This window comes from Lepisma saccharinum, chromosome 1 (genome assembly GCF_977018435.1).
Source record: "Lepisma saccharinum chromosome 1, izLepSacc3.1, whole genome shotgun sequence".
Lineage (NCBI taxonomy): Eukaryota > Metazoa > Arthropoda > Insecta > Zygentoma > Lepismatidae > Lepisma > Lepisma saccharinum.
Genome location: NC_139229.1, coordinates 856,174 through 873,512, shown reverse-complemented (window position 1 = coordinate 873,512; position 17,339 = coordinate 856,174). Strand labels below are relative to the sequence as shown.

Genomic DNA, 17,339 nt, shown 5'->3' with positions numbered 1-17,339 from the left:
CAAGCTTTAGTGAGAACACAACTAGACAAAACTCATACAATATTCAAGTTGTGCAGAAGATGCTTAACTGTATTTTATGGTCAAAAAATGGTAAAAGGGGTTCGTGAAGAGAGTGCAGAAATTGCAAAAAACAAGTTAATTGAGCATCTGAAATACTGTGGGAACCATAAACCTGTTCATATGGTCATGCCAATGCCAAGTGAAAATTGCAAATTCAAAAAGTATGAAGCCTCGTTGGAACACCCAGTATATATTGTCTGTGATTCTGAATCAAACCTCAAATCTCTTGCATTCTGCAATCCAGATCCCGAAGAATCTTCAAGTACACCATACCAGCTACATGAACCTTCCAGCTTTTGTTTTATGGTTATACGGGATGGTGTTGTTATTAAAGAATATTCATACATGGGACCAAATGCCATCAAAATATTTGCACATAGAATAGAAAATGTGTGCCGTGACATAGCATCTAACATCTTATTAAAATCAAAGCCCATGTTGCCTTTAACAGAGAAACAGATTGAGGATTTCAACAATACAGAAAAATGCCCGGTATGTGATTGTGAATTTTCAGATACAAATATCAAGGTACATCACCATTCTCATACTGATGGTAAATTCTTAATGGCCCTGTGTAATAGCTGCAATATTCAGATCAAGAGACCAAGATTTATCCCCATATTTTGCCATGGAGCATCCAATTATGATTATCATCATTTAATCAGGTACGAGGGGTTTGACAAGCAGAATTTAAACATTTTAGCTGAAAATGATGAAAAATATATATCTATTAGCAAGATAATTAAAGTTGATGGTGTTCCTATTCACATAAGATTTCTTGATTCTTACAGATTTTTATCTGCTAGCCTGGCTACACTGGCCTCTCAATTATCTGATGATCAATTCAAAATCACACGTGCATTGTTTCCAAATCAGGACCTGAAATTAATTAGGCGGAAGGGTGTATATCCATATGACTATGTTACAGATTTTTCTAAATTTGATGAGTGTTCCCTGCCACCACAAGAAGTGTTTTACAGCAGAATCAGAGGATCTGGAATCACTGATGATGATTATCACCATGCCCAGTTGATGTGGAACAATTTAAAATGCAAGACATTTGGTGATTACCACATGGCATATTTGAAACTTGATGTCACTCTCTTAGCTGATATATTGCAGGCATTCAGAAAATCTTCCATGCAAAATTATGGACTGGACCCAGTGTATTTTTTCAGTGCCCCAGGCCTAGCATGGGCCGCAACGTTTTTGAATACCAAAATGCAATTGGATCTGATCCACGATCAAGATATGTATCTGTTTATGGAGAAATGTATAAGAGGGGGGATGGTGCAATGTTCCCAGAGATATGCCAGAGCAAATAACAAGCATATGCCTGATTATGATCCAGCACGGCCATCAAATTTTATACTGTATGTAGATGCAAACAGCCTCTATGGTTATGCCATGATGAAAAAACTGCCATATGCAGAGCTTGAATGGGTTGAAGATTTCAATATTGAAGATCTTCAGGATTTTGATGACAGTAACTATGGCCTCTTCTTAGAGGTTGATCTGAAAATTCCTGATGATTTACACAACACATTTTCTGATCTGCCCCCAATTCCCGAGGTTCAGTGCTCACCTGGCTCTAAACAGAAGAAGCTCATGATGACCCTGGAGCCAAAACAGGATTATGTCATATATTACAAAAACCTCCAGTTCCTGATGAAACATGGTGTCCACGTGACCAAAGTTGGCAAAGTTTTGAGGTTCAGGCACTCAGAATGGTTGAAACCATACATTGATACAAACACAGAGCTTCGAACATCTGCAAAGAGCCAATTTGATAAGGCCTTGTTTAAATTGATGGTGAATTCTGTCTATGGCAAAACAATTGAAAATGTCAGGAAACATACCGATGTTAAAATAATTACTGACCCCAGCCGGAGCAAAAAATTGGTTGCAAAGCCTAATTTCAATTACAGAAGAATTTATGATGAGCACATGGCACTTTTCAACATGAAGAAAACAAAGATCAAGTTTGATAAACCTATTTATGTAGGGGCTGCGATATTGGAATTGTCCAAATTACATATGTTAACATTGTATTATGATGTGTTGAAACCTTTTTATGGTGATCGTGTAAAATTATTGTACATGGACACAGATAGTTTTATTCTTGATATTCAAACAGAAGATGTTTATCAAGATATTGCACAGTCTGAATTGTTTCAATACTTTGATACCAGTGAACATACAAAGATTCAACCCCACAACAAAAAGGTGCCTGGCAAGTTAAAAGATGAGACATGTGGTGATGTTATTGTGAAATTTGCTGGGTTAAGTGCCAAGATGTACACTTTTGAGACATGTAGTGGCACTGTTGCCAAAAAGGCCAAGGGTATTGGCAAAGTAACTGTTGAAAAAGATCTTCAATTTGAAGATTATGAAAATTGCATCAAATCACAGAGTTCAATCAGAACATCAGAATCCAGAATCCAGAGTGTGGATCACTTATTGACTTCAAATATTGTAAGAAAAGTGGCCCTGGACCCACATGATGATAAGAGATGCATTTTATCATGTGGCATACATACTCTACCATGGGGGCATTGTGATTTGAAAAGTGGTAACCAATGCCCAATTACAGAGCATGATTTGAAATAAATAAACATGCCTATGAACTTATTTGGGTTCAAGAAACAGGCTATTATGGAGCTTCCAACACCACAACCCTCTCCTGATATAATATCTAAACTGAGTGGCTTGTTAATTATTCATCTGAACAGCATACTTACAGATGTTGATGATCAAACAGGTAAAACATTGTACATATTTAACAATAATTTAAATCATTACCAATTACCTGTAGGTGGGCAATTGCAATTTATTACAACCCCTGAGGGTGATGTCAAGATTTCAGTAGGGAGAAATATTTATAGAATTAAGCACTCAAACATGGTTTCTGGCACTGTATATACTGTTTCTGCTGGTGACTGCTTATATATTGAGGTCCCTGGATCCTATGACAAGCTTATACCCTTTTTTATAGAATTAAGAATCAGATACTCTATAATAAATAACCATTAAAACAAAAATGCCTAATGATATATTTGGCCATACAAGGCATGAAGATCACAGTGATGTGATTCTGATGCTTGATGTCAGAGTCAAGAAATTAAGAAGTGATTTACAAGCTTTACAAACCACACTCAATGCCAGTCTTCAATTAGAAATTACAAATTTACAATCACAATGCATGGACCCTCTTCTTAAAATTGATTCTGAACTCAAATTGTTGCTTCAGAAATATACTGATTTGGCAACATTAGATAATTTTCAAAGTTTGGAAGAAGCTGTGGCAGCTCTTCAAGCCAAATTTAAGACCCAGGCCACCAACTCTGAGCAATTGAAACAACAATTGGAAGAGCAGATAAATAATGTCCAGGCACAGCTCCAAACAATTGTCAAAAGCATAAAATCACAAGAAGATTTTGATCTAGTCATTTCCACTCTGAAAGAACAGATTCAGTCACTCCAGATACCTAATCTGGATCCTCTGCACAATGCCATAGCCGAGGTTAAAGAAAAAATTGAGACGCTTGAAAATTTTATGAACAATTTGCCATCTTCTGATGCTTTGAATGCAATAACTCGGAGTGTTGCCAACATTAAGCTGCAACTTGAAACATATGAAGATTTTGGAAAAATTCAAAGTACCATAACCCATCTTGAAGGTACAATAGCAGCAGTGCAAAGTGATTTGGCAAATGTACAAGAAACTCGCCTGCCTGGGATTGTAGATACTCTTGTCAGTGTCCAGCAACAAATCACAAAGCTTGAAAACCTCAACACTGAATCTGAACTATCTCATTTTCATCACTTGATCGATGATATTCAAACAAAGCTTGAAATTTTACAACAATCCACACCCTCTCAGGCAGATATAGCCCTGCTCCAAAATGCTATGCAAAATGTGGCTGATGCATCTGAATTAAATAATGTGAAATTGGCACTTGAATCTTTGCAAAATACAGTATCAAATCTTCCTACATCACAGGAACTTAAAAATATTAAGAGAGCTGTGAATAGGATATTGAAATCAGAAGATATCAAGAATATCCAAGCAGAGATCAAACAACTCACTCAGACAGTGGCCACTCTTCCAACCAATCAACATATTAATGAACTGCATGCCCTGTTTGAGGATATCAGAAGACAGGTCCATGATCTTACTGCTCAAAATTCAAAATTGGCAGTTGTTGAAAATTTGCAACAAATTGTAGCTAATATCAAGCAACAGCTAGGGACCATGGAATCCAATCAAGCAAATGCTCTCTCTGTTTTTGCCACCCAGCTACAAGAGATTGTGCAACAATACAAGAAACTTGTTGTGGACATAAAAATTAAGCCAGGCCATGATGATGTTGTTAGGACCATCAATGAGCACCTTGAATCTGTAACAAGCAGATTGCTTACAGCAGAAAAGGAAATAACAGGCATAATCGAGAATCCAAAACATACAGTAATTCTTGAATTGTACAGCATCCCCAACAAAGAATATGATTCACCATTTACACCAGGTGGCAAAATATATATGCTGTCCCCTGCACAATTTTATTACCAGTTTTTTGTTGGGGGCACATTGAGACCAATCAAGATCAAATATTGGCATCAGCCACAGGCACACCACTACCCTACCTTATCAATAACAAATGCTGAGAACAAAGCAAAGGTCACCAGTGTAGAGTTAGAGGATTTTACAGACCCCAATACATTAGAAACAGCCTATGCTGAAGATGATGGCTCTCTGGAATTTAAAATACAAATAGGGGATAAATTATATTTAGAAAATCCTGCAGTCTCAGCTGCTGAACACCCCATAGTTGCAATATTCTTGTTTACATATTATGTCTAGTTGTTGATGAATTACACAGACAAGCCAGACATAATTTTTAGAGACTCCCAGTAGTCACAAAGGGCATAGATGATTTATGGCAGAGCGACTTGATTGAGTTGTCAAGTGGGCAGTTGAAAAACTTAGACAAAATCAACAAGGGCTACAAGTATCTACTCACTGTGATAGACACATTTTCAAAATTTGCCTGGGCTGTGCCACTCAAATCCAAGACTGGAAAATGTGTTACAGAAGGCATCAGGACAATCATCAATCATTCAGGAAGATCACCGCGCTATTTGCAAACAGATAATGGCAAAGAATTTTATAATTCAGTGTTTCAACAATTTATTAAAAGCCAGGCAATAAAACATTATTCGAGTTACAGTGATCTCAAAGCCTCAATTGTAGAGAGATTCAACAGAACCCTAAAAAATCTTATGTATAAACAATTTACACTTCAAGGTAATTATAAATGGATTAATATTCTTCCAGAACTTCTACATAAATATAACAACTCTGTCCATTCCACAATCAACATGAAACCCTCTGAAGTAACTTCATCTGATGAGCAAAATTTGATCAGGACTGTTTATTATCCTAGATACCAGCCAACAACAAGAAGGGCCAAATACAGGGTGGGTGATCAAGTAAGAATCAGCAAATATAAGCACTTATTCAAAAGAGGCTTTACAAGAAACTGGAGCACAGAATTATTTACAGTAGTTCAAGTTAAACCCGGGACCCTTAACACATATATAATAAAAGATCACCGAGGAGAAATTCTCAGAGGCAGATTCTATGAACAAGAGCTCAGCAAAACTAAGCAGCCTGACACATATCTCATAGAAAAAATCATCCGCAGAAAAGGCAACAAGTTACTTGTCAAATGGCTGGGTCATCCGGAAAACAGCTGGATCGATGCAGACAAAGTGATAATATGAACACCTGGGATGTTATAAAAAGGCTGCCAGAACCTGAACAGCAGAATAAGAGAAATGGCAACTTGCTGCCTGATAATATTAGGTGTCTTATCGTTGGGCCATCTGCTTGTGGTAAAACTACACTAATGATTGATAATTTTTTATTGGCACCCAACTGGTTAGACTGCAAAAACAGGCACTTGTATGTCTTCTCTAAGAGCTTGGAACAATTAAAATATCAGCAGCTGATGAAGCTATATGATGGATTGGATATAGCCACTTTTGAACCAGATGTTAAGCCACTTCATGAATGTCTCGATAATTCTGTTGTTGTATTTGATGACATTATACTGGATAATCAAAACAAGGTTAGAAATTTCTTTACACAGGGGCGGCACAAAAACATTGATTGCTTCTACCTGGCACAGACTTTTTCTAAAATACCCAAGCAACTGATCCGAGACAACAGCAATTTTATATGTGTGTTTCATCAAGATCATACCAACCTCAAACACATACATGATGAATATGTAGGTGGGGACTTGAGCTACAATGATTTTTCTAAATTTTGCAGCAGGTGCTGGAATCAGGACAGTTATGGGTTTGTCACAATTGATATGACAAGAAAACCTAGTAGTGGCAAATACAGAAGTAAAATCAACGATTTTCTAGACGTTGAAACATATATAAACAACCATGAAACGACCAATCATTGATGATCTTAAGTTAAGAGATTATCTTGTAAAAAGATTCAAGGGATGGAAATCAGAGAACCGGGGAATTTATGAAAAACACAAACAAACAGAACAGCCTGTAATTGATGCTATTAATAATTTAGGTAAGAATATCAAAACTGTTACAGAGCAAAATCAAGATTTGATCACAGAGCTCGTACCTGTAGCTGCAAGGAACATATTAGATTATCCATTCACCCCACTTTCCAGTATTCATACACCTAGTCCTGTTGCTCCTAGAAGAATTGAGGCTAGTCAGGATCCTATTGAATTGGGTCTTCTTGCTCAAAAATATTTAACCACACCTAAAGACAACAAAGATGAGGTGTTTGGCTTATATGCCGACACAGAGCTTGACGGCAGCATCATTCATAGAATTGGCAATTTCAGAGTAACATTTATGGGAGATGATATAATTGTTTATTCAGAATCTCGTCTCGGAGAAAAAGGTGCTTTTGTTAAGTACACCGGCACACCTGGATTGTGGGAATTGATAACTAGGAAAAGGCCTGGCAGCTATACAGATCAAGATTATGAGGATTACAAAGAAATATTAATAAAATCAGATGCTCTATACCAGAACAATGATCCCACACAAAAAAGAGTCAAGTCGAGCAGTGGAGCAAAATACAATAATTTAATCAAGCCCATATGGTCACAGATCAAGACTGGCAGTGGAATCAAACAATACAACACCCTGCCTAAAGAATTTGTCTGGGTTGATGATGTCAGGAAACTTGTGGATAGGTTATTGGTGATAGCTGGGGAGGAAAATGCTGGGAACCACAATTTTTACAATGAAAAGGTTGGAATTATGGACATGATAAGCACAAAATTGTCTAATTTTATAGTGAATGATACTAAGGGGATTGGATATCTCATAAAAATTATTAATACTCTACCACCTAAATTTTGGAATATTTCTGAGGGTCGGGGGTTGGTTAATGACATCATAAACAAGCTGCCATTTGAACTACACATTCCAGGCTATCAGTATTGTGGTCCCGGTACAAAATTGGATCATAGATTAAACAGAGGCGATACTGGTGTAAATCCTTTAGATGCTGCTTGTAGAGACCATGACATTGCATACAACACACATTCTGATCTTGACAAGAGACATGTTGCAGACAAGAAATTAGAAGAGGCTGCATTTGGTAGATTTGTAAGCAAAGATGCTTCTTTAAGTGAGAGAATAGCAGCATTGGGGACCACCATAGCTATGAGCACCAAACAAAAACTGGGGTGGGGGCTGTGAACATGTATATAATAAACCTACAATGAAGGCCAAGGGTGTTATGTATCAAATACCTTATGCAGGTCTCAAATCTCTTAAAACTATTGACAGTCTTTTAACCAAAAAGCAGCGGAAGAAAAAAAGCTCTTGTATTGCAAAGGGCCATGGTATGAAATTGTTGCTTAGTACCCCCCAATTAAAAAAATTACAGCAATCAAGAAAAAAATTGCATACAGGGGGTTTCATATTTACCATCCCTGCCATCTTAGCTGCTCTCGGGGCTGTTGGGAGCTTGGCTGGGGGATCAGCTGCCATAGCAAAAACAGTAATAGATGCCAAGAAAAATAGGGCAGAATTAGATGAGCAGAAGCGCCATAACCTGGCAATGGAGAAAAAAGGCAAAGGTGTTAAGAGAGCCATGAATAAGTTTAAAAAAAACAAGAGCCGCTTACAAACCAAGATATTGAAGCTTTAATCAAGCCACTGGGCATCAAACATTTTAGGGGTGTGTACATGTCTGATTCTTTACCGGAACAACCACTCAACAAAGAGTGTGGCATTGTTAATTTGGATGAGTACAAAAATCAGGGCACTCACTGGATCTGTTATCTTAAATATTTAAAAGATGAGGCATTTGTGTTTGATTCATTTGGAGGTATTCCACCTGAAAATTTAATAAAATATCTAAAATCACCTAATCTTTATTACAATAATGCCCGTGTTCAAAACTTCAAAGATGTTAATTGCGGACATTTGTGTTTATCTGTTCTCAGATATATGTCTCAAATAAATAAACCATCAATTGAAAATTTTCAAAAAGCCTTGTGGTATCTGAAACATCATGGGGGTATTCCATCTCACCAGCCAAAATTCAATATTGAAACTCAAATTGCATGATGACATAGTGTATCCCAAAACAATAGCTCTCAGAGCATTTTACGGCATGTACTTGATCCCTAATATTACACACCACAACAACAAAATTGCAGTAGGGGATCAAAAAATTGTCATCACTCCAGGGCAATATAATCTGTCCACTCTAAATGCTCAATTACCCAGAGGTGTAGTGTTAACTCAAAATTCTGTCACTCACAGAGTAGAGATTGTATCTGCTACAGAAACAGTGGATCTGGGTACTATAGGAGAGCTGTTAGGCTTTGAGAACAACACAAAACTTGAAGCAGCCATCAAACACACTGCTATTAATATACCTAAATTCTTAGCCATAGAGACTCTGAATATTCACTGTAATGTGGCTGAGGGTATGATCACCAAATCAAATGGCATAGGCACTCACAAACAAACCGGCATCATTGCAACATTCAAACCTAATTCTGAATTCATGGAGCCAATCATCTACAATCCATCCCCAACATTATATTTTCCTGTGTGCCATAACAGAATAGATTATATTGAATTGATGGTCACTAATGAAAAAGAAGAATTAGTTGATTTTGCTGGAGCCACAACAACTGCAATCATAGAGATTAACATTTAAATAAAAATACATACAATGGAAAATATTGAGAGTTATGAGCTACAATCATTCCCTCCAAACAGGAGGACATTTGCAAATTTAAATCAACCCAACACGGAAATCGAGGTTGATCTTGATGTAGGGGATGGATTTATACACCCCCACAGAGCAGATCTATACATCAAATTTGATGTTGTAAAGCTCGATGGAACAGATTATCCGGCAAATTCAAACATAAGATTGGTGGACAATTTTGTGCCGCATCTGTTCTCTGAAATTGAGATCAGAAAACATGGCGTTGTTATAAACAGAGTGGATTATCCCGGCATTACCTCCACAGCTTTGGCCACACTAAAATTATCCAAAACCGAGGCTTCTTACTACAGAATCGGTGGATTTGAAGCTGGTGATAAGATATTAACCAAGAGCCACACTGTGCTGTTCCCCATGCGCCTATTGCCAGGATTCTTCTCAGATTACAAAGACATTATGTGGAAGGGCGGGTTAAGAATTACATTTAGAAGAGCTGCCAATGATAACAATGCTTTGATGAGGTACAGCACATTAAACCCTACAGGGGAAGCTCTGCCTAATACCTTACCTGATGCAGGCAAGTGCCTTATTCAGACTATGGAGCTAAGAATCCCTGTTGTTGAATATGAAGCCAGTTACGCTCTTAAATACAAAGCAGATATAATAAAAAATCCACAGATTCCTCTGCAATTTTACACATATCAATGTGTACAGAAGGTTGCCACTGGCACATATTATGAATTTGATGCTACAAATTCATTCTCTAGTATTCAATTTGACATGCCTGATTTTGTGGTGGTACTGTTTCAGACTGGGAGACACAATAATCAGGAAAAAAATTCAAGTAGATTTGATAACTGCAACATCAAGAACATATATCTTAAAAATGGCAGAAATGAGGTTTTTCCTAGAGAAAATTATAATTTAGACATGTCCAAGGATGATTTTCTCAAATTATATGAAGCTTTTTCGGCATTCAAAAGAGTCACTACTGGCAATACTGATATGTATTACACACCAGATGAATTCAAAACACAGAGACCCATGTTTGTAATTAACACCTCAAAAAGAAAACAGGTTGTGGTTAATGACAGGACAAACATTAAAATTATCTGTGAATTCCACGAGGCTTTACCAGATGACACCATATGTAGCGTCATTCTCATAGGTGAAAAATCATATGTTTATGATGTAAGAAATGAGCGGGTCACAGAGCAGTTCTAGAAGCACGATTCAAACACAGAAGCCCTTTGGATATAAAACAATACTTTACCGTCAGTTACCTACCCATTTTATACCACCTCTGCTCGTAGCAGATACCTACCCAAAATACAATACATTTGCCAAAAGTTGAAATACAAAAATATTGTAATTCTGTAAGTTACAGACTTGTGTGCAACAAGACGAGACCTTTGCATGACAATATCCGAGAAGGAATTTCCTCAATATGATAAATGGTCCCTGAAAGGGGGGCACAGTATAGATAAGAATTTCTCTTTGAGTTCCATGACAAATGACATGTAATTTCCCTCGGAAAAAAGCACAGTGTAGGTAATATCAACAGATATAATCACTCAGGCATTTACTAATGTCTCTTTGATGATGAATAACTCTCTGAAAGAACACAATAAAGATTTTATCTGTTGGCATACAACTCCCAGGCATGCAATAATTTATTGTTGGCCGAAACATGGGACTGATTAAAAGATTGGAAAGAACATGCAATGTTTACTTGACCTCCATTCTATTGTATTGATCAGGCAGTTTTGCCCGTATTGTTGTACCCAGATAACAAAACTCTGGTGATTCTTAATAGAGAATAATTTTGCTCTGTTGTATAACATTTTTTTACCAAATTTAAGATCTGGGAGCTATCAACTAGCAGTATTTATTCTCAAAATCTCACATATAGAATGCCCCTTGTTTACAAAACAACAATATTAACATTTTGCCATCAGATTTTATGAGGACTCAAACCCGAACCTTTTGATTACAAGGCAATAAAAACCATGCACCACACTCCACTCGGTCTCAGAACCCAATAGATATCAATTCAAAATTCCTGGGATTTTGACAGAAAAACATACTATAAGCTTAATTTCTGGTATGGCCAAAAATTGACAAATTTATGAACAAAAATCTGGCTGATGCAACTTTTGTAAGTATGTGCAAATCAATCTGAAGAGCTCGTACTTTCTGAAAAATTCCCGAGGGCATTTTTTACAAAAATCTTGAATTATAAGAGCTTCACACTTGAGCAAAAAGCTCATATGGGCATGTTGAGCAAGTTTTAAGTGTAGCAAATCTGCTGGAGGGGAGCTCGTACTTTCTCGTCCTGGTTGTACAGTCAATACTACTACTTATCTGGTTTTAAAATCTGTTTAAAAAAATTCTAAGAAAAACAAAGAAAACATAGTTATGCAAATTTTACATTAAATAACAGGACATTCGTGTGTACTGTTCTAAAATAGAATATTTCCCATGCCTTCACATTATACCTAACTATCAAGGACGTATTTAGGAGGGTGTCCGGACACTCCCCCGAAAGACTTACCAAGAAATAAAAGTAAATAATCAAAATATAATTGTTTAGCATTTGTTATATAATCGATGGTTATTTCCGCTGAACGTATTGGAAGGCAAGGAATTTGGCTCATACGGCTTTGAAGGGTTCCAGAAGATTTATGCACACAACTAATGATAATATCCATAAAATATTAATCAGAAACTTTACTTTTAGTTAATTGGATCTAACTCCTTGTTTGTTATTAAATAAATAAATATTCAATTATTTTTCTATTTGACATTAAATTCCTTGCCAGTGCAGTTGTTTTTATGCAAATCTTGGCGATCTTAACTACACGTAAGCTAGATAATGAATATATGCTTTTATATCTATTGGTTTACTATCTTCTACCTATTCATGTAAAAACAATACAATAATAATTAACTTACATATTTAATTAATATTTTAATTTAATTAAATATAATTATTATAATTATATTTATTATTATTATTATTATTGCAACACTTGGTTGGACCCCCGAAATGTAAATGCAGTAGTATTTGTGTTTATATATATATGGGAGGCTGAGGGGTGTAAGGGGTGCTCCTCCCACGTAGTGAACCCAATAGTCAACCTCACTTCCACGTAGTACACCCTGGACTGCAGACTAACGAGGCTATGGCGACTGGCACCATGGCCAGTATAATTTTATTTGTGTTGTCCTGTGTTTTGTCCTTATTTGTGCTGAGTGCTCCTTTACAGCCTCAGCTTTTAACAAAAGTCAGAAGATTTTAATATTTTATGATTTTAGTTCTGCAACGTTAGAGTTGTTATGTGTAACGATTGGGGGTTGGCCCCCGTATAATATGATGGGTGCAAAATAGCCTTAGTGCTGACGCACCCAAAATTTTAAATTCAAATTCAAATTCAAATATGGGAGGCTGAATTTTGTACCCCCCAAATGAAAAACGTTCCTGCGCCAGTGGACATACACGAATGCAAGAGCAGCAAACAACGTCGACGGACCTTGGCCATGGGTGTTGTTTGGGAATGTCCCTTCATCAGTTGTATCATATCGTTTCTCATCCTCATCGTCGCGATTACCCAAAGTGGAACAAAAGCTAGGTAAAACAACAAAAATACATAGTCGGTCGTTATTGCTGCGAAAGTCAGGCACGTATCTAGAAATATATTTCGGGGGTGCGGGGTCCGAACCAAGTCTAAGAAATAATAATAATAATATAATATATTAGATTAAAATCTTCACATTAAATTAATGGAATTAATTAAATATGTAAATTAATTAATAATGGATTGTTATCATTACTTGAATAGGTAATAACACGGTGTAAGAATACATATATTAGAGCACGTATGCATTATCTAGCTTAGGTGTAGTTCATATAGCAAAATAATGTATAGAAACAACTGCCCAGGCTAGGAAATTAATGTCAAATAGATAAAGAATTGAATATTTATTGAGTAACAAAAAATAATGTTAGATCCAGTAGACAAAAAGTAAAGTTCCTGATTAATAGTTTATATATATTATTATAACAGTGTACATAAATCTTCTTGGACACTGGCCTTCACAACCGTATATTCCCAACATAATCCTTGCCTTCTAATAAGTTCGGCGGAAATCAATAACCTTCGAATATACTGGGTGAGTCTTTTAAAAGAGGCCCCGTGGAAAATGTGCTCCTTGCAGGTAGGCAACCCTGGTACACCGAACAGAAGAGTGGGGTAGAGAACAGTCCAGGATATCGGTGCCAAGTAGTTTCGACAACATGACATAGAGGCGGATTGAAAAGAAAGTGTCCAATGATGACCTTGAGGCAGGCAGCGTGCGGGTCAGTTGAGTGTAGTTGAGCGGCGAGGAAAACTGCGAATGTGGTTTCGTGGGTCAGCATGGTGTTAACGGTGCAGCAGCGTATCTTTGTTGTCGAGACGTATGCACGCCTCGGTTCTTGGAAACGGTGTGCAGATTTGTTTACAACGGAGTTCGCGGTGAATGGAGTTCCACCGAAGGCCCCAACCAAATCAGTAATGCAAAAACTGATTGCAAAATGGTGGGAAACCGGATCCGTGCTGAATAGGCCAAAAGTACGTCCAAAGACTGTCCGCACTGAGGCAAAGGTGGGCGACGCAGCGCAGCTAATGATACGCAGTCCACGAAAATCATCTCGGCGTTTGGCACAACAGTTTGAGGTGACCCAGTCAACCGCTATGCGGATCCTGAAGCAGGACTTGAACTGGCACGCATTCAAAGTTACCGTGATGCATCACGTGCGGGATGTGGACAAGGCAGCTCGCGTGCAGTTTTGTGAGTGGTTTCTGTCCAATATTGCTCCGAAGGTGCTGCAGGATGGTTACTTGTTCATTTCCGATCAAGCATGGTTCCATTTGTCAGGCTACATAAACTCGCAGAACACGCGACACTGGTCAGGTGGCAATCCAAACGTGTCTGGTGTGCCGTGTTGTCACGCCGCATCATCCCCGTGTTCTTCCATGAGACTGTGAACTCGGCTCGTTACATCAGTAACATATTCAACGTGTTTGTTTGTTGAACAACTGACTGAGAATGAGTGAAGGAATGCTTACTTTCAGCAGGATGGAGCCACGGCGCATACAGCATGTGCAACGATCACGCGCATTGAGTCAGTGTTCCCGCCTGATTGCGTCATCAGCCGTGGCACGAACCAACCTTGGCCATCTCGTTCTCCAGATTTATCACCCTGTGATTTCTTCTTGTGGGGAGCTCTAAATACACAGGTGTATAGCAACAACCCTCACACACTCGAAGAACTCCAGAACATGTGGTATCGTCTGCACACGTGCCTCGAGGTCAACGGAGGACATTTGCAGAACCTCCTCTAGGTAGGTTGTTGTCACGCTGTACTGTATTTACAGAAGAGATGTTTCATTCATTTACGATTATGTCAAGTTGTCTAAACTGCTTGGCACCGATATCCTGGACTGTTCTCTACCCCGCTCTTCTCTTCGGTGTACCAGGTTTGCCTACATGCAAGGAGCACATTTTCCACGGGGCCTCTTTTAAAAGACTCACCCAGTACAACAAATACTAAAAAAGGATTTTTTTATTATTTAATTTCAGTATTTGATGTCTTTCGAGGGGGTGTCCGAAACCCCCACCTCCCTATACATACGTCCTTGCAGAAAGCATTACATTTTGGATGAAAAGGTGAATCTAAGGCTTATCATTATTGAGAGTATTGAAAGTTCTAGATGAGAGTAAGTTGCTCGTATCGTGGGAAGAACGAACATGTCATATCGACCCATGTAACATTTCAACAAACACAGAAAACGTTATATTAAACTGTAATATTTGTTATAGTGCCTATTAACGTGTTAATTTTCCAAAATTTTAGTGCATTTTTGTTTGCCTGATTGTGCAGTTCTAGTGCCTTCAAATCCGTTCTCTCATGATATCATAAACTTTATTATACTTGCACGTGTATTTATAATTGCGAAACGTGACTGAAATATACTGAAGCAAGATGTTGGACATCGACGTCACATCTTCACATTTACTCAAAACGAAACTGCCATCACACATACACACACACACACACACACAATCATATATCCAGATAATGAAAACAGTGAAAGAGTTCGAAAGTTCTATAATAATATTAATGGTCACATTTAAACGTGCACACTTTGCTTTCCTTTGACAATAACAGGAAACATTTTAGATGAAGTTTATGAGTATTTTACGTATTCAAATCCCACAAATAAGTAGCTATAAAGCTTATGCCATTAAAATGTTGAAATTCATACATGTGGACGATGATATCGTATAAACAAGCCACCAATTAATTCAATTTAAAAATTCCGCAACGTTATTCAATCAAGAATACGAGTAATGTACCTGAAATGTAAAACAATAGACATAACAATATTTCAGACCTTGCAAATTAATTACTACTTAAGCTCTTAATCATGTTTCTTGAAGCTCTTTTAGCACAGAAAGCACTTGGAGTGTGAACAATTTTCCCGACGTATACAAACTGAAGAGATACGTATAGTGTTGACAAGTAAAGAAACCTATGTAATTTCGTTAACGTCGTTTACAATTATTTCATTAGACGTCACAATAATAAGGCTTTGTAATTAATTGATTGAATTAGGTTGACAAGGATGACTGATGAAATTGACGAAGGAACACCATGAACATCCATGCCTATACCGGGATTCGAACCCGGAACCTCTGGCGTCGTATCGCGCTGTGCTAAACACTCCGCCACGGTAGTCGGCTTATATTGCTTTACTTTCTTTAAATGATGAATATTTTGTACTACTGACGAAGGCTTTGCTATAAAAATGCATACATAAAAAAAGATTTTTAGAGTATTTTTATAGGAGGGGCGCCAAGGAGATCAGAGTACCTCCCTTCTCCCAGTGGGGGGACCATCAAAAAAATCTACTAAGATATTCAATAACACAGCGACATACGAGTATATCTGTCTGTAGGGCTCGGTCTCTGTCAGAAGAGAGCGTGCAGAACAAAATCGTTTGGAAAAGAATAGACGACGAAATGATACAAAATGCAATACATGTGATAAGTACACACTTACATGGAGAAAGAGTTTTTTCGGGTTATATCGTAGTTTCTGGTTAACATTTACCGCAAAAAATGTATTCTTGCTCTTACATATTTATGTTTTATTATTTTGTACACGATGAACTAACGAACAATTTTTAAACTAGACTTTCAACGGTTGTAGGTGCATAGCAGTGCTCTATCTTAGACTTTTTCTATTAATTTTGCTTTATTTGGGGGGGGGCAGAGGCTCATCGAAAATGATTTTTTGCGTAAAACTGTCTCTATACAATATTGGTATAATGTGAAAATATAGCTCTGTCATCTGTACAACAAACTACCGATATGTATTTGCTTCTAAGGTATACTTTCAAATTTATGATCTTTTTTACTTGTAATATATGTCATGTCATGTACTATGTCAGAAAATTAATGTTTTTTTTGTTGGTTTTTTTTTGCAGATTTTAGCAATAATTTTGCTAGTTCCTTTGGTGGTAATCTCTGCTGAGGAAAGTGAATTAGCAGAGAGAGATCGGCAAAAGAGAGATGGCGGAGGAGGTACGTGACAATCCACACATCTTTTTGCTTGAAATACGGGATGGACAAAAACTTAAGTACCTAATTCACTTTCGTTGTTAATTTTTCCATGCAAGATTTCAGGCAGTGTAGGCAATACGTAAAATGAAATGTAACCCTGCATTTCAAAATATGCTCCATACGTAGTGTGTACGTCGTACATAGAGGAAGTTAGTAATAAGTTGTGTTTTATACACCTGTAGATTGAATTGTATCTTCTCCAAATATGCTGTATAAAGAAACAAACTGCCGGAGTACTAATTAAGGCGAGTGTACATGATCTGTTCTAAGATCAGAAACATTAGTTGCAGTTTACACAAAGAGACAATCATCAAATCCATTTCGGAATCGCCTCCCAGAGTGCTGCAGGGAGATAATTTCGTTC

At 37.4% G+C, this 17,339-nt stretch overlaps 1 protein-coding gene across 1 annotated transcript in view; it reads left to right on the top strand.

Annotated features, from left to right (window-relative positions):
• The window catches only part of LOC145977679 (uncharacterized), a 40,643-nt gene that overhangs the window by 16,110 nt on the left and 7,194 nt on the right, over positions 1-17,339 (top strand). Inside the window, exon 2 of the mRNA XM_083113165.1 lies at positions 16,840-16,936. Within this exon, the coding sequence (XP_082969291.1) occupies positions 16,840-16,936 (97 nt within the window). The remainder of the gene's footprint in view (positions 1-16,839; positions 16,937-17,339) is intronic.